Here is a 14,461-nt window from a genome sequence, read left to right as displayed (position 1 = left end):
TGGGGAGGCTCATAGGGCGTATGGGGGTCAGGCGTGGCTGCGATATGATGAGCAATTCCGTCAGCGGAAGGCGGTTCGGCCGGCGATTCGGTGGGACCAGAAGGATATTGCTCTCTGGTTACGGGTTACGGCTCCGGTTAGGCAGCCCTTTCCCGGGAGCGGTGGCCAGGGAGGCCAGTCTAGTCAGAGTGGACCAAGCGGCGGGGGAAAGGCGGGGTTTTGCTGGCAATTCAATGAAGGCCAGTGCAAGTTTGGGGCCACGTGCAAGTTCAAGCACGTGTGCTCCGAGTGTAATGATGCATCACACGGGGCGGCAAAATGTCTGCGGAAAAAGAGGTCCGGGAACCAGCACGGGGCTGGTCAAGGGGGTGTCGCCGGTGAGGGTGGAAAGGATGGCCCCTTATCTAAATGAGTATCCGGATAGGGCGGCAGCTAAGTTGCTTTATGAAGGGTTTAGTGTTGGTTTTGTTATTCCTCCGCCTCCTTATGAGGTTCCGGTTACGCGGAGAAATTTAAAATCGGCTTACTTGCATGCGGAAGTCGTGTCGGAAAAGTTGTTAAAAGAAGTTTCGTTGGGGCGCATGTCGGGGCCATTTGTGGAGTCGCCGGTGAAAGATTTAGTTGTGTCCCCTTTGGGTATTGTCCCTAAACGCGAGCCCGGAAAGTTTCGTTTGATTCAACATTTATCGTATCCCAAAGGTTCGTCGGTAAATGACGGGATTGATCACGAGTTGTGTTCCGTAGTTTATACCTCATTCGATAAGGCGGTGGGGTTAGTGCGGGCTGCGGGTCCGGGGGCGCTGCTAGCAAAAACCGACATCGAGGCGGCGTTCAGGTTGTTGCCGGTGCATCCAGAAAGCCAACGGCTGTTGGGTTGTTTTTGGAATGGGGCCTTTTACGTGGATCGGTGCCTTCCGATGGGGTGTTCTCTTTCTTGTGCATACTTCGAGGCGTTTAGTAGCTTCGTGGAGTGGGTAACGAGGGGAGTATCCGGGGTCGATTCGTTGATCCATTACTTAGATGATTTTTTGTGCGTTGGCCCGGGGGGTTCGCCGGTTTGCGGTAACTTGCTTCATGCCCTGCAGAAGGTGGCGAGGGATTTTGGGATCCCTTTGGCGCCGGAAAAAACGGAGGGCCCGGTAGCGACGATTTGTTTCTTGGGAATCGAAATTGACTCGGTGGCAATGGAGTGTCGGCTCCCGGCGGATAAGTTGGGTGCTTTGAGGCTGGAGGTGCGACGGGCTTGTAGAAGGAAGAAAATGTCGCTGAGGGAGCTTCAGTCGCTGCTGGGGAAGTTGAATTTCGCCTGCCGGATTATGCCGATGGGGAGGGTGTTTGGTAGAAGGTTGGCGGCGGCAACGGCGGGAGTGCGGGCGCCGCATCATTTTGTGAGGCTCAAGGAGGAGCACCGAGCTGATCTTCAGGTTTGGGATGACTTCTTGGGCCAGTACAATGGTCGCTCGCTATGGATGGCCCCAGCGCAGGATACGAGTGATCTGAATATTTTCACGGATGCGGCTGGGGCGGGTGGCTTTGGAGCTTACGGGGGAGGTCCGTGGTGCGCAGGTCAATGGCCGGCTAGCTGGGTGTCCAGTGGATTGACGCGGAATCTGGCCCTGCTCGAGCTGTTTCCCATCGTGGTGGCGGCTACCATTTGGGGGGACAGGCTCAGGGATAAGAAGGTCCGTTTTTACTGCGACAACATGGGGGTGGTGCTTGCCATTAATAACATCACGGCGTCCTCTCCTCCGGTAGTTCAATTGTTGCGACATTTAGTGTTGGTGTGTTTGTCGTTGAACGCGTGGGTGGTGGCGGTGCATGTCCCGGGTGTACGGAATTGTGTTGCTGATGCTCTCTCGCTCGCAGTGGGACCGGTTTCGGCAATTGGCCCCGGGAGCGGAACGTCTCGGTTTGGCGTGTCCGGATCATCTATGGGATCTGGTATCGGTCCCGTAGAGCAGCTGTTACAAAGGTCTTTGGCGCGCACGACGTGGAGTGCTTATGCTGCTTGTTGGAGGCAGTGGGAGGAGTGGGTAAGAGGGTTGGGTGATGTCAATACGGATAGAGACAGGTTGGTGGCACTTTTGTATTGGTTAGGGGATGCCTGGGAGGGGGGGTTTTCAGTAGCGAAGGTGAACCGGTTTATATCCGCGGTGGCGTTTGGGCTTAAGTTGCGGGGCTTGCGGGATGTATCGAAGGAATTTCTGGTATCGCAGGCTTTGAAGGGGTTGCGCAGAGGTAGGGTGGAGGCGGATAGTAGAAGGCCGGTGTCGTTTGCTTTGCTGGGCTTGTTGGGCGGTTCATTGGCATCGGTATGTCGTTCTTCAGATGAAATGGATTTGTTTCGGTTGGCTTTCTCGTTGGCGTTCTTCGGAGCATTTAGAATAGGTGAGTTGGTGTCGCCAAGTACTAAACAGGCAGGGGGGCTGAGATCTGGGGAGGTGAGCCTTTTTGCAGATCGGTTGGAGGTATGGTTGCGTAGATCAAAAACTGACCAATTAGGGAAGGGAAAACTGATAGTTTTGTTCGCTCTCCCGGGGTCGGTCATGTGCCCAGTAGAGTGCATGCGGGGTTTTACAAAAAACAGGGGGTCTCCAGATTTGCCTTTGTTACGTCATGTGGACGGGTCGTTCTTGTCCAGGTTTCAGTTTGGAGCTGTTTTTAAAAAATGTTTGACGGCGGTTGGGGTTGCGGCAGGCTCATATTCATCTCATTCCTTCCGGATTGGCGCAGCAACGGAAGCAGGGCGCTGGGGGTTGGATGATGAGGGGGTGAGGCGTATTGGTCGTTGGGAGTCTAGAAGGTTTAAGTCTTATGTCCGCCCCCATATGTTGTAAGTTTGTTGTTATGCTTGCAAATGTTATATGGTGGTGCCTAACTGTGTTTTCCGTTTCAGATTCGCCTCCTTGTCTGGTGTGGTTGATGGGTCATTCGTACGTGCACTGGGGGGCTTTGAGGGCGGACGTCCGCCCGGATGGTCGCCAGTTGCGCATTCCGCGACAGGATGCGGTTGTGCATTGGCTGGGGTTTAGAGGTATGTCATGGAACAGGGTGTTGGCGGAATTCCAGACATATGTGCGGCTCGATAGGGTTCCGGAGGTTTTAGTGTTGCACGTGGGTGGGAATGACTTAGGAGTCCGCCCTTTTCGTGAGTTGGTGCGGGATATCAAACATGATTTGTTGTGTTTGTGGGTATCTTATCCCAAGTTGGTGGTAGTGTGGTCGGACATAGTCCCAAGGAAGCATTGGCGGTTAGCTAGATCGGTGGAGAGAGTCAATAAGGCTCGGATAAAAGTTAACCGGGCGGTGTCCCGTTTTGTGGCGAAGAACGGGGGCATTTGCGTGAGGCATAGGGATTTGGAGTCAGGATTGGGGAATTTCTGGAGGAGTGACGGGGGTTCATCTGACCGAGGTTGGCATTGATATTTGGAGCTTGGCTATAGCAGAAGGCATAGAAAGGGCGGTGGTGGTGTGGAGGAACTCACAGGCTTAAGGTGGTCAAGGCCTGTTTCGCGGTGGCGGGGGGAGTCCTTGAGGCCAGTCAGTACAAAATGGTGGGGGGGTCGCATCGGGGGTATGCGTCCCCCAAAAAAGGTACATGGTTGAAGACTTCATCGGGTGTTATCCCTTTGAAGTGGTCTTCTGGTAGAAGGTATGTCACTTGAAGGCTTCATCGGGTGTTATCCCTTTGAAGTGGACTTCTAGTGGTCGGTATATCACTTGAGGGCTTCATCGGGTGTTATCCCCTTGAAGTGGACTTCTAGTGGTTGGAGCCATCTGCAGAGGTGAACGGTGCTTCCGAGCTGGTTTACGGCTGGAGGTAATTAGTGGTTTGCAGATGGCTAATTCGGTGTGTTCTTGAAAGGAACATCTGAAGGGGCTTCAAGGACTTCCTCTGCTCGGGTTAATGTTAACGTTTAATTGTTATTTATGATTCTGACCCATGTTGGGTCATGTGAATTATTAGGAGGAATTCTCTGGTGGATTCCTAACTAGTTATCCGAATGTTTCGGATTTAAATTGTTTTTATAAAACTGTGAAATTAATAAACGGCTGCTGTGGCCATTTCACATCCAACCTCGGTGTCATGTGTCGTTACTAAATGGGGATGGGGGATAGTATGGTTTAAGGTTAACCCACGACTCTACCTAGGCAGGTCAGGTGAATTCACTGACAGTTCAAAAGGGGTCTGGATGTCAATCTTTGTGGATTACAAGTTATGTCCTAGATTACTGTAGATGGGTCATTGATCCAGAGATAAATTCTGATTGGCATATTAGAGTCAAGAAGAAATTTTTCCCCAAGAGGAGGAAAGTTGGATTCTGCCTCAAAGGGGGTTTTGCCTTCCCCCTAAATCAACGTTGCGGAATTTGCTGAACAAAACTACGGTACAAGGATATTGAATTCTAGTAGTATAAAAGGTCACATACTCCTCACAGCAGCAGGCCCCAATCTTCAATGCCTCATAGATCCTCTGCACTTTGTAGCTCTGTTTTTGTTGAAATCTCATGTGTTGGTCCTCAGGAACATGAGGCATTTTTCTCTCCATCTCCTCAACCTCCAGCAAAAGGACAAACAGCTGAAAGACAACCAAAATATATACTCAGGAAAAAAAAAACAAAAAAAAACAAAACATGCATTTAGGTCACTTCTATGTGTACACATTAGAACTATAGGGATTAGTTTATGGTCATAGGCTGCAGTCTCATTCTGGAGTAGGCTCAAAATTAATAGTTCTACAACTAGTATAGTTCTACTAATAGCAGACAACCGCTGTAACTGCTGCATAACTAGGCAGATTGGCCAATAAGACGTCCATGATTTGACAACCTTAAAGTGTAACTAAACGTTTGACAAACTTCAGACATGTCATAGTGACATGTCAAAAGTTTTGCTTGATGGGGCCCAAGCACGGAGACCCCCACTAATCACTAAAACGAAGCGGCGCGATCACTCAGCCGCTTAGTTTCCGTTCGGCTTTTTCCGGAAATCAATGTATCGGAGTACGGGCTCAATAGAAAGTCTATGATCCTGTACTCCGATACATTAATTTCCGGAAAAAGCCAAACAGAAACTAAGCGGCTCATCGCTCACACAAGTGCTTCTGCCGCTTAGTTTTAGCGACTGATGGGGGTCTCAGTGCTCGGACCCCCCACTAATCCAAACTTCTGACATGTCACTAGGACATGTCGGAAGTAGTTAAAGTGTAACTAAACTTTCAAGAAACTTCCATTGAGGCCACCATGCTTTTCTTCAACACCTAAACAAGAATCTGCATCATATGTGAATATACTAATGCATAACTAGGCAGATTTGCTGCTCAGGGGCTGGGCGACTACCTTGGTGGGAGCTGTGATTGCATCAGTTTTACCAAAATGGATAGAGAAAGGCTATGAGGCAGTCAACCCCATTTCAGGCTTCTGAAAAGCAAACCTGCCCAGTCACACAGAAATAAATGAAAGAAAAAGGGGGGGGGGGAATCGTTATAGCTTTTAGGGGGAAAATGCTCTAAAAACTACAATGCTATAAACTGCACGTCATAGGGTGTGGGGCTGCTCATAGCCCAACTCTATGAGCCGGACTTTCCCTAGGCGGACCCATGCTGTCCCTGTATTACATAGGCTGACATTCATCTGAACAGCTTCCGTGTAAATCATACATATCCCTTGCACATAAAAATAAAGACCGCTCATTAAATACTAGATGCAGAATGTAGAACACAGAAATACTGGTCAACCTTTTCAATGTGTTTGAGGACTCTCAACCGCTGGTATCCAAGAGCCTTCATGTCCTGCAAAACAAAACAAAAAAGTTGGTCTAGTAAAATTTCTGAATGACAGCAAATAGAATCTATACATTGGTGTTAAAGGGGTTGTCCACTACCGGAGAACTGATGACCCATCCACAAGACAGGTAATAAACGTATGATCGGTGTGGGACCGACACATGGACCCGCACCAATCGGCTGCTCCGGCTGTCTCCAGGCACCAAACGTCCATGCCGGAAGTAGATGGCTCCTGCCACGCAATACCGGCCGAGCTGCAGCTTTTCTCCTATTCAAGTGAATAGGTGTAGAGCTGCAGATCTGCAGCATGGCCGCTATGCAACGTACAGAGCCAACTGCAGATGGCTCAAACTACTGCATACTGTTCGAAACATCCGGCGCCCGGAGGCAGCCGAATTGGTGCGGAGTCCGGATGTCAGGCCCTCACCAAATCTTATACGGATGAACTATCCAGTGGATAGGTCATCAGTTGTCCGGTAGGTGACAACCCTTTTAATGGTCTTCTATAAACACCCAATAACGAGGCTTTAATAATGGAATTTTCATTTAAAAAAAATCTCAGATATTTATATTCTTAAACATTTTCTTGATCACCTGATTAGGAAAGAAACTTAAGGCCTCATGAACCCGACCATACTTTTGTGGACCCATTCTTTTCTATGGCCCCATGCATACGACTATGGCGGACATGGATCGGTGCGGGGGCCGCATATCCGTACCACAAAAAAAAAAAAAAAAGTAACTCAGGACATGTAATTTTAACGGTCCACATTGGTGAATTCACCAATCCTGGTGAATGGTTGCGGACCCGCGAGTCCTGATGACGCACAAGAGCATTTTTTGCAGTCCGATGGACCTGTGGCTTTGCGGACTGCAAAACCAACGCGGTAGTGTGACTGAGGCCTAACATTGTAAATCAGGTTTACAGAAGTTGTATGAGACGAGAAAAGAAAAAAAAAAAGGGTCTGCTCCCCCAGAGTGTCTGCTATTCTCTAAAATGGGACTAAGCTGCAATACCAGACACAGCCCACTGACAAAAGTGCCAGTACTTAAAGAAAAAGCTGAACCCTTTTTCCTGAGGTAAGCATTAGATAGTTCTGGGCAACAGCGCTTTCTATAATTTCCCCACCATTTATATAGAGTCCGTTGACAATGTGTTGGGTTGCTACCATGCATAACATTTTTAGTTGCATTACATGATTCCCAAAATTCAGCCACCAGAGTTCTTTAGTAACCAATCACCATTAAACTCCAGGGACAGGCCAAGTAGTTCAATATTTATTCCTACTAATTTTGTTTATGATGTCAGTATTTTGCATGTTCGCTTTAGATTGTATTCTGTATGAGGTTTTTTGGTGACCACCAAACCACTCAGTGTCCAGTAGAACGGCAGGAACCTCAGAAAAACAAAAATCCAACCACCCCAGTACTTGTGTCAGATTGATGAATGGCATGTACTCGCCTCATCTGGTACGATATGGGAGATGGCGTCAATTGCTCTTCTGGGGCTGTAACAGGTAGAAACAGCAACTTGTCCCAATGAGCCTTCAATATGAACCACTAGAAGAAAGAAAACCGCTCTGTAAGCACTAAAATTAAATAGTTAATGGCATCACCATAGTTTTCTAGAGTCATTTTATACACATCTATAGCCATGGCCAGGTTGAAGTAAAATTTACCCGATTCATAGGTTTCAGCTTTCTGAATATAAGGAGTGACCAGTTTGGGTGGTTCCTTCTTCTTGCGTTCTCCCAGAAGTTCCTCCTCAGCCAGTCGTCTCTCCATCTTCTCATAGTAAGTCTTAGATTAAAAATAAATTTAAAAAAAATGTAAAATTGAGATGGTAGACAAATTACACAAATCGGACTAGATCCGAAATTCCATAAAATTGCCCTCCAGTTCCCACCTGGTAGTAGTAGTCATCAAGGTGAGGGTTTTCACTCTGCAGCTGGATCATCTGCAGCTTTATTACCCATTCCTTTTCTTTCTGAGACATGAGACTTGCGTAAGGGTCAGTCCTGTTATCCCACTGCTTGCGGGATGTGCTAGTGACAAGGGAAGAAATATACGGACGGTGATTTAATTAAAGAGAGAGAGTGGCGCTTTAAACACAAGTCCCGTGAAAAAGAAGGGACGGTTTACATGCCTCCTGAGTTGGAAGGAAACCGATCGCCTACTTTTTAATTTTAGTAATTTTTTATTTTGAGGGGCACCCTCAAAAAAAAAAAATTTAAAAAAATTTAAAAGTGCTAACGGAGAATTTCAAACCGTAACGCTGGGAACTATGGGTAGTTCTAGCTATGCAGTTCCCGAATGAACTCCGGTATTTTTGTTCATGCTCTCGTGGAGGCCAGCGTTGTTACGTTACATATACCAGAAGTACTGGGGGAATCCCAACCAGGACTTGTCTTCTGTTGAATGATGCCCTGCTCGGTACCTTCAGTTGGCACCAACCACCTCCCCCACATGAGGTTTCGTTATACAGTGAACAAGTAACCATACCAAAATCGTGCCTAACACCAAGTACCATGCAGTGCCATATGTTAAGAAAAAAAAAAAAAAGCCTAAAAGATGTTTTACAGTGCAGCCACCACCCCACAGCGCAAAAATACACTGCAGGCTGCCACAGTAAATACCACCATATAGCGCTGAAATACCGACATGCAGTCACCAAATAACAGCTCCAGGTGTAATTTAACACTGATGCTATAAATTAATACGACTTCTGGTGGTCCCAAGTTTCCTCCGGACGCCTCCTTCTGCAGTAGGCCATGTTTGACCGCACAGGTTCCTCGCCACGAAGGTCGGCCACGATTAGCACACAGAAGATGGGTTTATGCACCAAGTTGGATAAAGCCTAGGAAATCACTACGCACAATTCTGCAATGCGATGAACGCCTTACCTCTGCGGACGTTGTCTCTGACTAAGAATGCGACGGTGTTGAGGATGGAGCTGCGTTACATGTCCTGGGACTCTGCATGGAAGTAGAGAAAAAAATAATTTATATACACACGCACAACCTCGTATGATGGCGGAATAGTTTACCTATGGCTTCGAATGCTTAGTCTGGATGAGACATCCTTTCCGGTTTTCTTACAGGTCAATTTTAGAATATAAACAAAAAGGAGCCATATCTTGGCAAACCAGGGATAAGTGACGTCATTTACTTACTTAAACCTCTGCAGAGTGTTACCCATTGGGCTAAAGAAAGAAGAGATGCTGGGACTGGGAGACATCGGCCCAAAGTGCATCCTGACCATCTTAGGGGTCATTGGTCGGGCAGGGGTGCTGATGTTGGGAGACATCGGCCTGAAGGGAGTTGGGGACATAAAACCTGGAGACTGGAGGAAAGAAAAAAAATTACGTTTCCACAAATACAGCAATGGCCTCTCACTAAATTCAGCAAGATCTCACGCGTGATGTGAAGTCTTGAGAGGAGGGAAAAATGCATCAGGCACCTGATTTCCTGCAAAAGGTGGCGGTCTCCTTGGTGGCGTAAATGGGAAAGGACGCATGGTGCGAGGCATCAATGGAGATTGCTGAAAATTTACATAATGAAAGGAAATAATTGACTTTTTCTAAGAGTGTTGGAGGACAATAAAAGTACCAGGGGCACTGGTGTAGATTGAAAAACCACATTGAAAACGCTGTGTGCGAATCCAGCCTTACACATGTAAACAAACAAAAAAGCCAGATTTATGAATGTATTTTCACCAGTTTTTGATGTGAACTGCGCCAATAGTAGTCACAAATAAATGCGTGCACCAAAATTACATAGATAACTTTTTTTACACGGTATTCTCCAAAAGTTGAATGTGGGCACCGTCACAATGAAGTGGGTGAGGTCTCCATTTTTAACCCTTTCACGCCGCAGCCCTTTTTCAGATTTTCATTTTCGTTTTTCCCTCCCCACCTTCCAAAGGCCATAACGCCTTTATTTTTCCGTCTATATAGTACTATGAGGGCTTGATTTTTGCGGGACAAGTTGTAGTTTTTCGTAGCACCATTTATTTTGCCGTATAATGTACTAGAAAACGGGAAAAAAAATTATTGGTGGGGTAGAAAATGGAAAAAACTGCAATTCCGCCATGGTTTTTCATGCGCCATTTTTACGGAATTCACTGTACAATTAAAACATATTCATTTTATTCTATGGGTCAATACGATTACGCCGATACCAAATATGTAGGTTTTTCTAGGTTTTTACTTGTAAAAGTAGTAAAATATAAGTGTAAAAGAAAATGTATTTTGTGTCGCCAAATTCCGAGAGCCGTAACTTTTTTATTTTTCCGTCGATTAAGTGGTATAAGGGCTTATTTTTTGCGGGATAAGCTGTAGTTTTTAATAATACCATTTTGGTGTAAATGTGACGGTTTGATCACTTTTTATTTCATTTTTTTGTGGGAGATTGGGTAATCAAAAAATAGAGATTCTGGCGTTTACAATTTATTTTTTTTACAGCGTTCACCGTGCGGGTTAAATAATGATATATTGTGATAGTTCAGACTTTTACGGACGTGGCGATACCAATTATGTTTATTTATTTAATTTTTTACTATGCTCTAGGGGGAAAATGGGAAAAGGTTTTTTTTTGAACTTTTAATATTTATTTTTTTTTTACACAAAAAAAACTTTAACTCATTTTTACATTTTTTATTAGTCCCCCTAGGGGACTTCAACCAGCGATCGTTAGATCGCTTGCACGATATACTGCAATACTAATGTATTGCAGTATATCGTGATTCTGACAGTCTCCTATGAAGCCCTGCCGGAGGCAGAGCTTCATAGGAGTACCAAGATGGCGGACCTGGGGGACTTCGTCAGACCCCAGGCAGCCGTGTGAACCAACGGCTCCCCCCGATCTCGCCGCGGGGGGGCCGTTGAGACGTTACAGGCGGTCGCCCCCCTGTTTTTAGTCATTTAAATGCAGCGATCTCTATTGAACGCGGCATTTAACGGGTTAAACAAGCTCGTAAACCGGAAGTGTCGGCTGTAACACACAGCCGACACACTCGCTCTATGGAGCGGACTCAGCCCGTGAGCCCGCTCCATATTCCCCCACCCGGCGTGCGCCGTATATATACGGCGGATGTCGGGAAGGGGTTAAGGCCTTTTCTTTTTTTAAAGGTAAAAGCCAAAAAATGGCACAATTTTATAGCACACATCTGCTCCTGCTAGAGGCACTAGAATTCATTTTCTGACTTCCAGGCAGCCCAAAATGCACGTTCACCTTTTAATAAAGTTGGCGCAATTCACTCCAACACACTGGCGTATGATACGCCAGTCTTATTAAAGAGGCTCTGTCACCACATTATAAGTGCCCTATCTTCTACATAAGGAGATGGGCGCTGTAATGTAGGCGACAGCAGTGCTTTTTATTTAAAAAAAAACAGTTTTCACCACTTTATTAGATTTATGCTAATGAGTTGCTTAATGCCCAAGTGGGCGTATTTTTACTTTAGACCAAGTGGGCGTTGTACAGGGGAGTGTATGACGCTGACCAATCGGCATCATGCACTCATCTCCATTCATTTACACAGCACATAGGGATCCTTTTAGATCGCTATGGGCTGTCTTATACTAACACATTAACAATACTGAAGTGTTTAGACAGTGAATAGACATTCCACGGGATGTCTATTCACAATCTCTGCACTTCGTTACGGTTTCTGTGGTAGCTACAGCAGAGGAAGCGTAATCTCGCTGTAAATGACAGGTTACAACGAGATCACGCTTCCTCTGCTGTAACTACCACAGACAGAGTAACGAAGTGCAGAGATTGTGAATAGACATCCCGTGGAATGTCTATTCACTGTCTAAACACTTCAGTATTGTTAATGTGTTAGTATAAGACAGCCCATAGCGATCTAAAAGGATCCCTATGCTCTGAGTAAATGAATGGAGAGGAGTGCATGACGCCGATTGGTCACCATCATACACTCCCCTGTACAACGTCCACTTGGTCTAAAGTAAAAACACGCCCACTTGGGAATTAAGCAACTCATTAGCATAAATCTAAAAACGCTAATAAAGTGGTAAAAATAGATCATTTTTTTAAATAAAAAGCACTGCTGTCGCCTACATTATAGCGCCGATCTCCTTATGCAGGAGATAGGGCACTTATAATGTGGTGACAGAGCCTCTTTAAGTCTGCCCCACGGAAACGGATGCCAAAAGTCCAAACAAGGAAAGTTAAACTCCCCCTGGCATGCCAGGTTCCTGCCATATGGCCTTTAAATGTAAGGCCCCATGCAAATATTAATGAAACACGCCATAGGAAAGACCGATCCTCTTATAACTAGTACAGGATGAGAGGGTACGGGGCATGACACAGGGATTCTGAATTTGTGTCATGCACCGCCCCTCAGGCCCTGCCTTGACAGCATATGTTAAATAAAAATGCACTTGAAATGCCGGAGCTAAAATGATCAGGCAAAATTTTGTTTTGAGGGCCTTTATGGCTGTTTACCTGCCTAATGAAGTGCTGTCTATATGGTTTTGGGGACATTCTACCCATGTCTGGGCATTTAAGTCTTGGCGGACACATATATCCTCTTTGCATGGGTGAACCTAGGAATTCCAGGTTGGTGGGTGGAATGTATGGTGCTTTGTCCATAACTCGCAAAATTGCTTTATCCTATAAGACAAGGTTAAAAAGTTAGAAAACGTAATCTTGCAAATATCACGATACATCAGACGCCAAGACCTTTACCCTAAAAGAAACGGCTACTGCCAAGGCCAAATATCCCTATGTAAAAACTTATTCGGACCTGTTCACATCTGTTGGGGCATTCAGTTGTTCCACTCAGTCATGGGAGCAGAAAAAAGGAATGCCGGATGCACTGACATCACCGGCGACCAACGGAACCCCTTGACTTTAATGGGTTCCGTCGACAGTCCGTGGTTTTAACTGAAATAGTGCAGCATGTCGCGCTAATGTTTCAAGTAATCTCTGCCAGATCTGCAACGAAGGCCCCTAACGGAGCCTCCATCGCAGATGTGAACAGGCCCTTAACCAGAGATTTCGTTTGCAAAAGGTGACAAAGACAGGCATGCATTTTGTCAATAGCAGAACTAGTGGCTACGTGTAGTACTGCACCCATCCTGGTTTTGGACAATATTGAGCCAACTCCAGGTACTAGTAACACTGGTTTTATCATGAAATTACCTAGGGCAACACTTCCGGACAGAAAACAAAATTAATTATAATACTCTACCTCCAATATCTGGCCAGCTATCGCAGCTGTTCCTTTTGGAGAGCCTACCCACAATCCAGAATCCATTCCACTCTGCAAAGGAAACAATTAGGTGCTGTGAACTAGCGAGTCGAAACCCCCCCCCCCAAAAAAAAAAAGATACAAAGACAAGAAGAAAAAGAAAACCACAGGTCTATGCATGGATCCGACCATTCTTGGGTAAGTCACTTACCAGATTATAACTGGAATCAAATTCACCCCAGCTTGTTCCAATTCCACTATCAACAACAGCACTGTCAACACTCTGCAAAATAGGGTTATAGTTAGAAATTAACCCCAAAAAATACATCAAGCGCAAAGTATAAGAAAGTGGGGAACCTAGTGGTCTCACTATCTAATGTATGCAGGGCAAGTTTAGGGGGCAGCAAACAGGGCAATTGCCCAATGCCTCTGTTTTCTTGGGGCCCCCCGGAGGATGGAACCTCATGTGCGGCTAGACTGGAGAAGAACATCTGGCGCCAATATCCGTTCCAGTAGACGGCAGAGAGCTCATTTACACAAAGACTTGCCCAATAGAGAATTGTGCGGCTGTACAGCTCATTCTCTTCTTCAGTACTGGTCTATATGGCGGTATTATTTAGACACTTTATGGCAGTATCATGTGGGCAATATTTCTAAGTTTAATGAAGGCACGATAGGGTAATATTATTTGGACACTGTATGAAGGAATTTAGGCACTGTAAGACCGTATTAAAGCGGTTGTCCGGTTTCAGAAAACGTGTTCGTTTTTTGTATAGTTATAAGATATACAATTTTCCAAAATACTTTATGTATTAATTCCCCATCACATGACCATGGACAGAGTTGTATCCACTGGAAGTAAACAACGAATGTTCCTTCTGAACAACAAGCAGAGATCTTGAAAACTGAGAAATTAATACAGAAAGTATACTGGAAAAATGTTTATCTTTTAATTATACAAAAAAAAAAACCATGTTCTGAAACCGGACAAGGGCTTTAATACGGTCTTGCAATTCCCAAATACCTTCATATGGTGTCCAAATAATACTATAAGTATATTGGAAAATTCTATCATTTAAAGAGGATCGGTCACTAGTTTAGTAATGCCCTATCTCCTGGCTAATCTGTCACACGGATAATAATAGTGAAAATTGTGTCGTAAAACCTTATTTTAAAAATTATGAGCGTTTTTCTAAATATGTAAATGAGGCTATACTAGACAAGTGGGTGGTAAAAGCAGAGATTCTCCTGAGGTGGGGCCTCCTCACAGCCTCTGTCCAATCAGCATGAAGCGGCTTCACACAGTGTGAGAGACTGAGGCTGGGGGGAGGGGGAGGGAATCACTTCAGCCATATCTCCGGCTGTGGACCACCTAGAACAGCAGTTCTGGTGACATATTAAACAACCGGAGGTATCACCAGTTGAAAACAGTCGGGAATGGAAGCTGTATACTAAAGC

The 14,461-nt window shown here is 45.6% G+C and overlaps 1 protein-coding gene across 1 annotated transcript in view; it reads right to left on the bottom strand.

Moving 5' to 3' along the window:
• PATL2 (PAT1 homolog 2) overlaps nt 1-14,461 on the bottom strand; it is a 32,673-nt gene that overhangs the window by 8,818 nt on the left and 9,394 nt on the right. Inside the window, exons 4-14 of the mRNA XM_075854566.1 lie at nt 13,215-13,286; nt 13,004-13,075; nt 12,256-12,423; nt 9,245-9,325; nt 8,958-9,127; nt 8,689-8,760; nt 7,692-7,830; nt 7,465-7,585; nt 7,248-7,345; nt 5,738-5,791; nt 4,431-4,579 (exon numbers count right to left, since the gene is read on the bottom strand). Coding sequence (XP_075710681.1) covers nt 4,431-4,579; nt 5,738-5,791; nt 7,248-7,345; nt 7,465-7,585; nt 7,692-7,830; nt 8,689-8,760; nt 8,958-9,127; nt 9,245-9,325; nt 12,256-12,423; nt 13,004-13,075; nt 13,215-13,286 — 1,196 coding nt within the window. The remainder of the gene's footprint in view (nt 1-4,430; nt 4,580-5,737; nt 5,792-7,247; nt 7,346-7,464; nt 7,586-7,691; nt 7,831-8,688; nt 8,761-8,957; nt 9,128-9,244; nt 9,326-12,255; nt 12,424-13,003; nt 13,076-13,214; nt 13,287-14,461) is intronic.

This window comes from Rhinoderma darwinii, chromosome 2 (assembly GCF_050947455.1).
Source record: "Rhinoderma darwinii isolate aRhiDar2 chromosome 2, aRhiDar2.hap1, whole genome shotgun sequence".
NCBI classification, from domain to species: Eukaryota; Metazoa; Chordata; class Amphibia; order Anura; family Rhinodermatidae; genus Rhinoderma; species Rhinoderma darwinii.
This window is presented reverse-complemented; position numbering and strand designations above follow the sequence as displayed.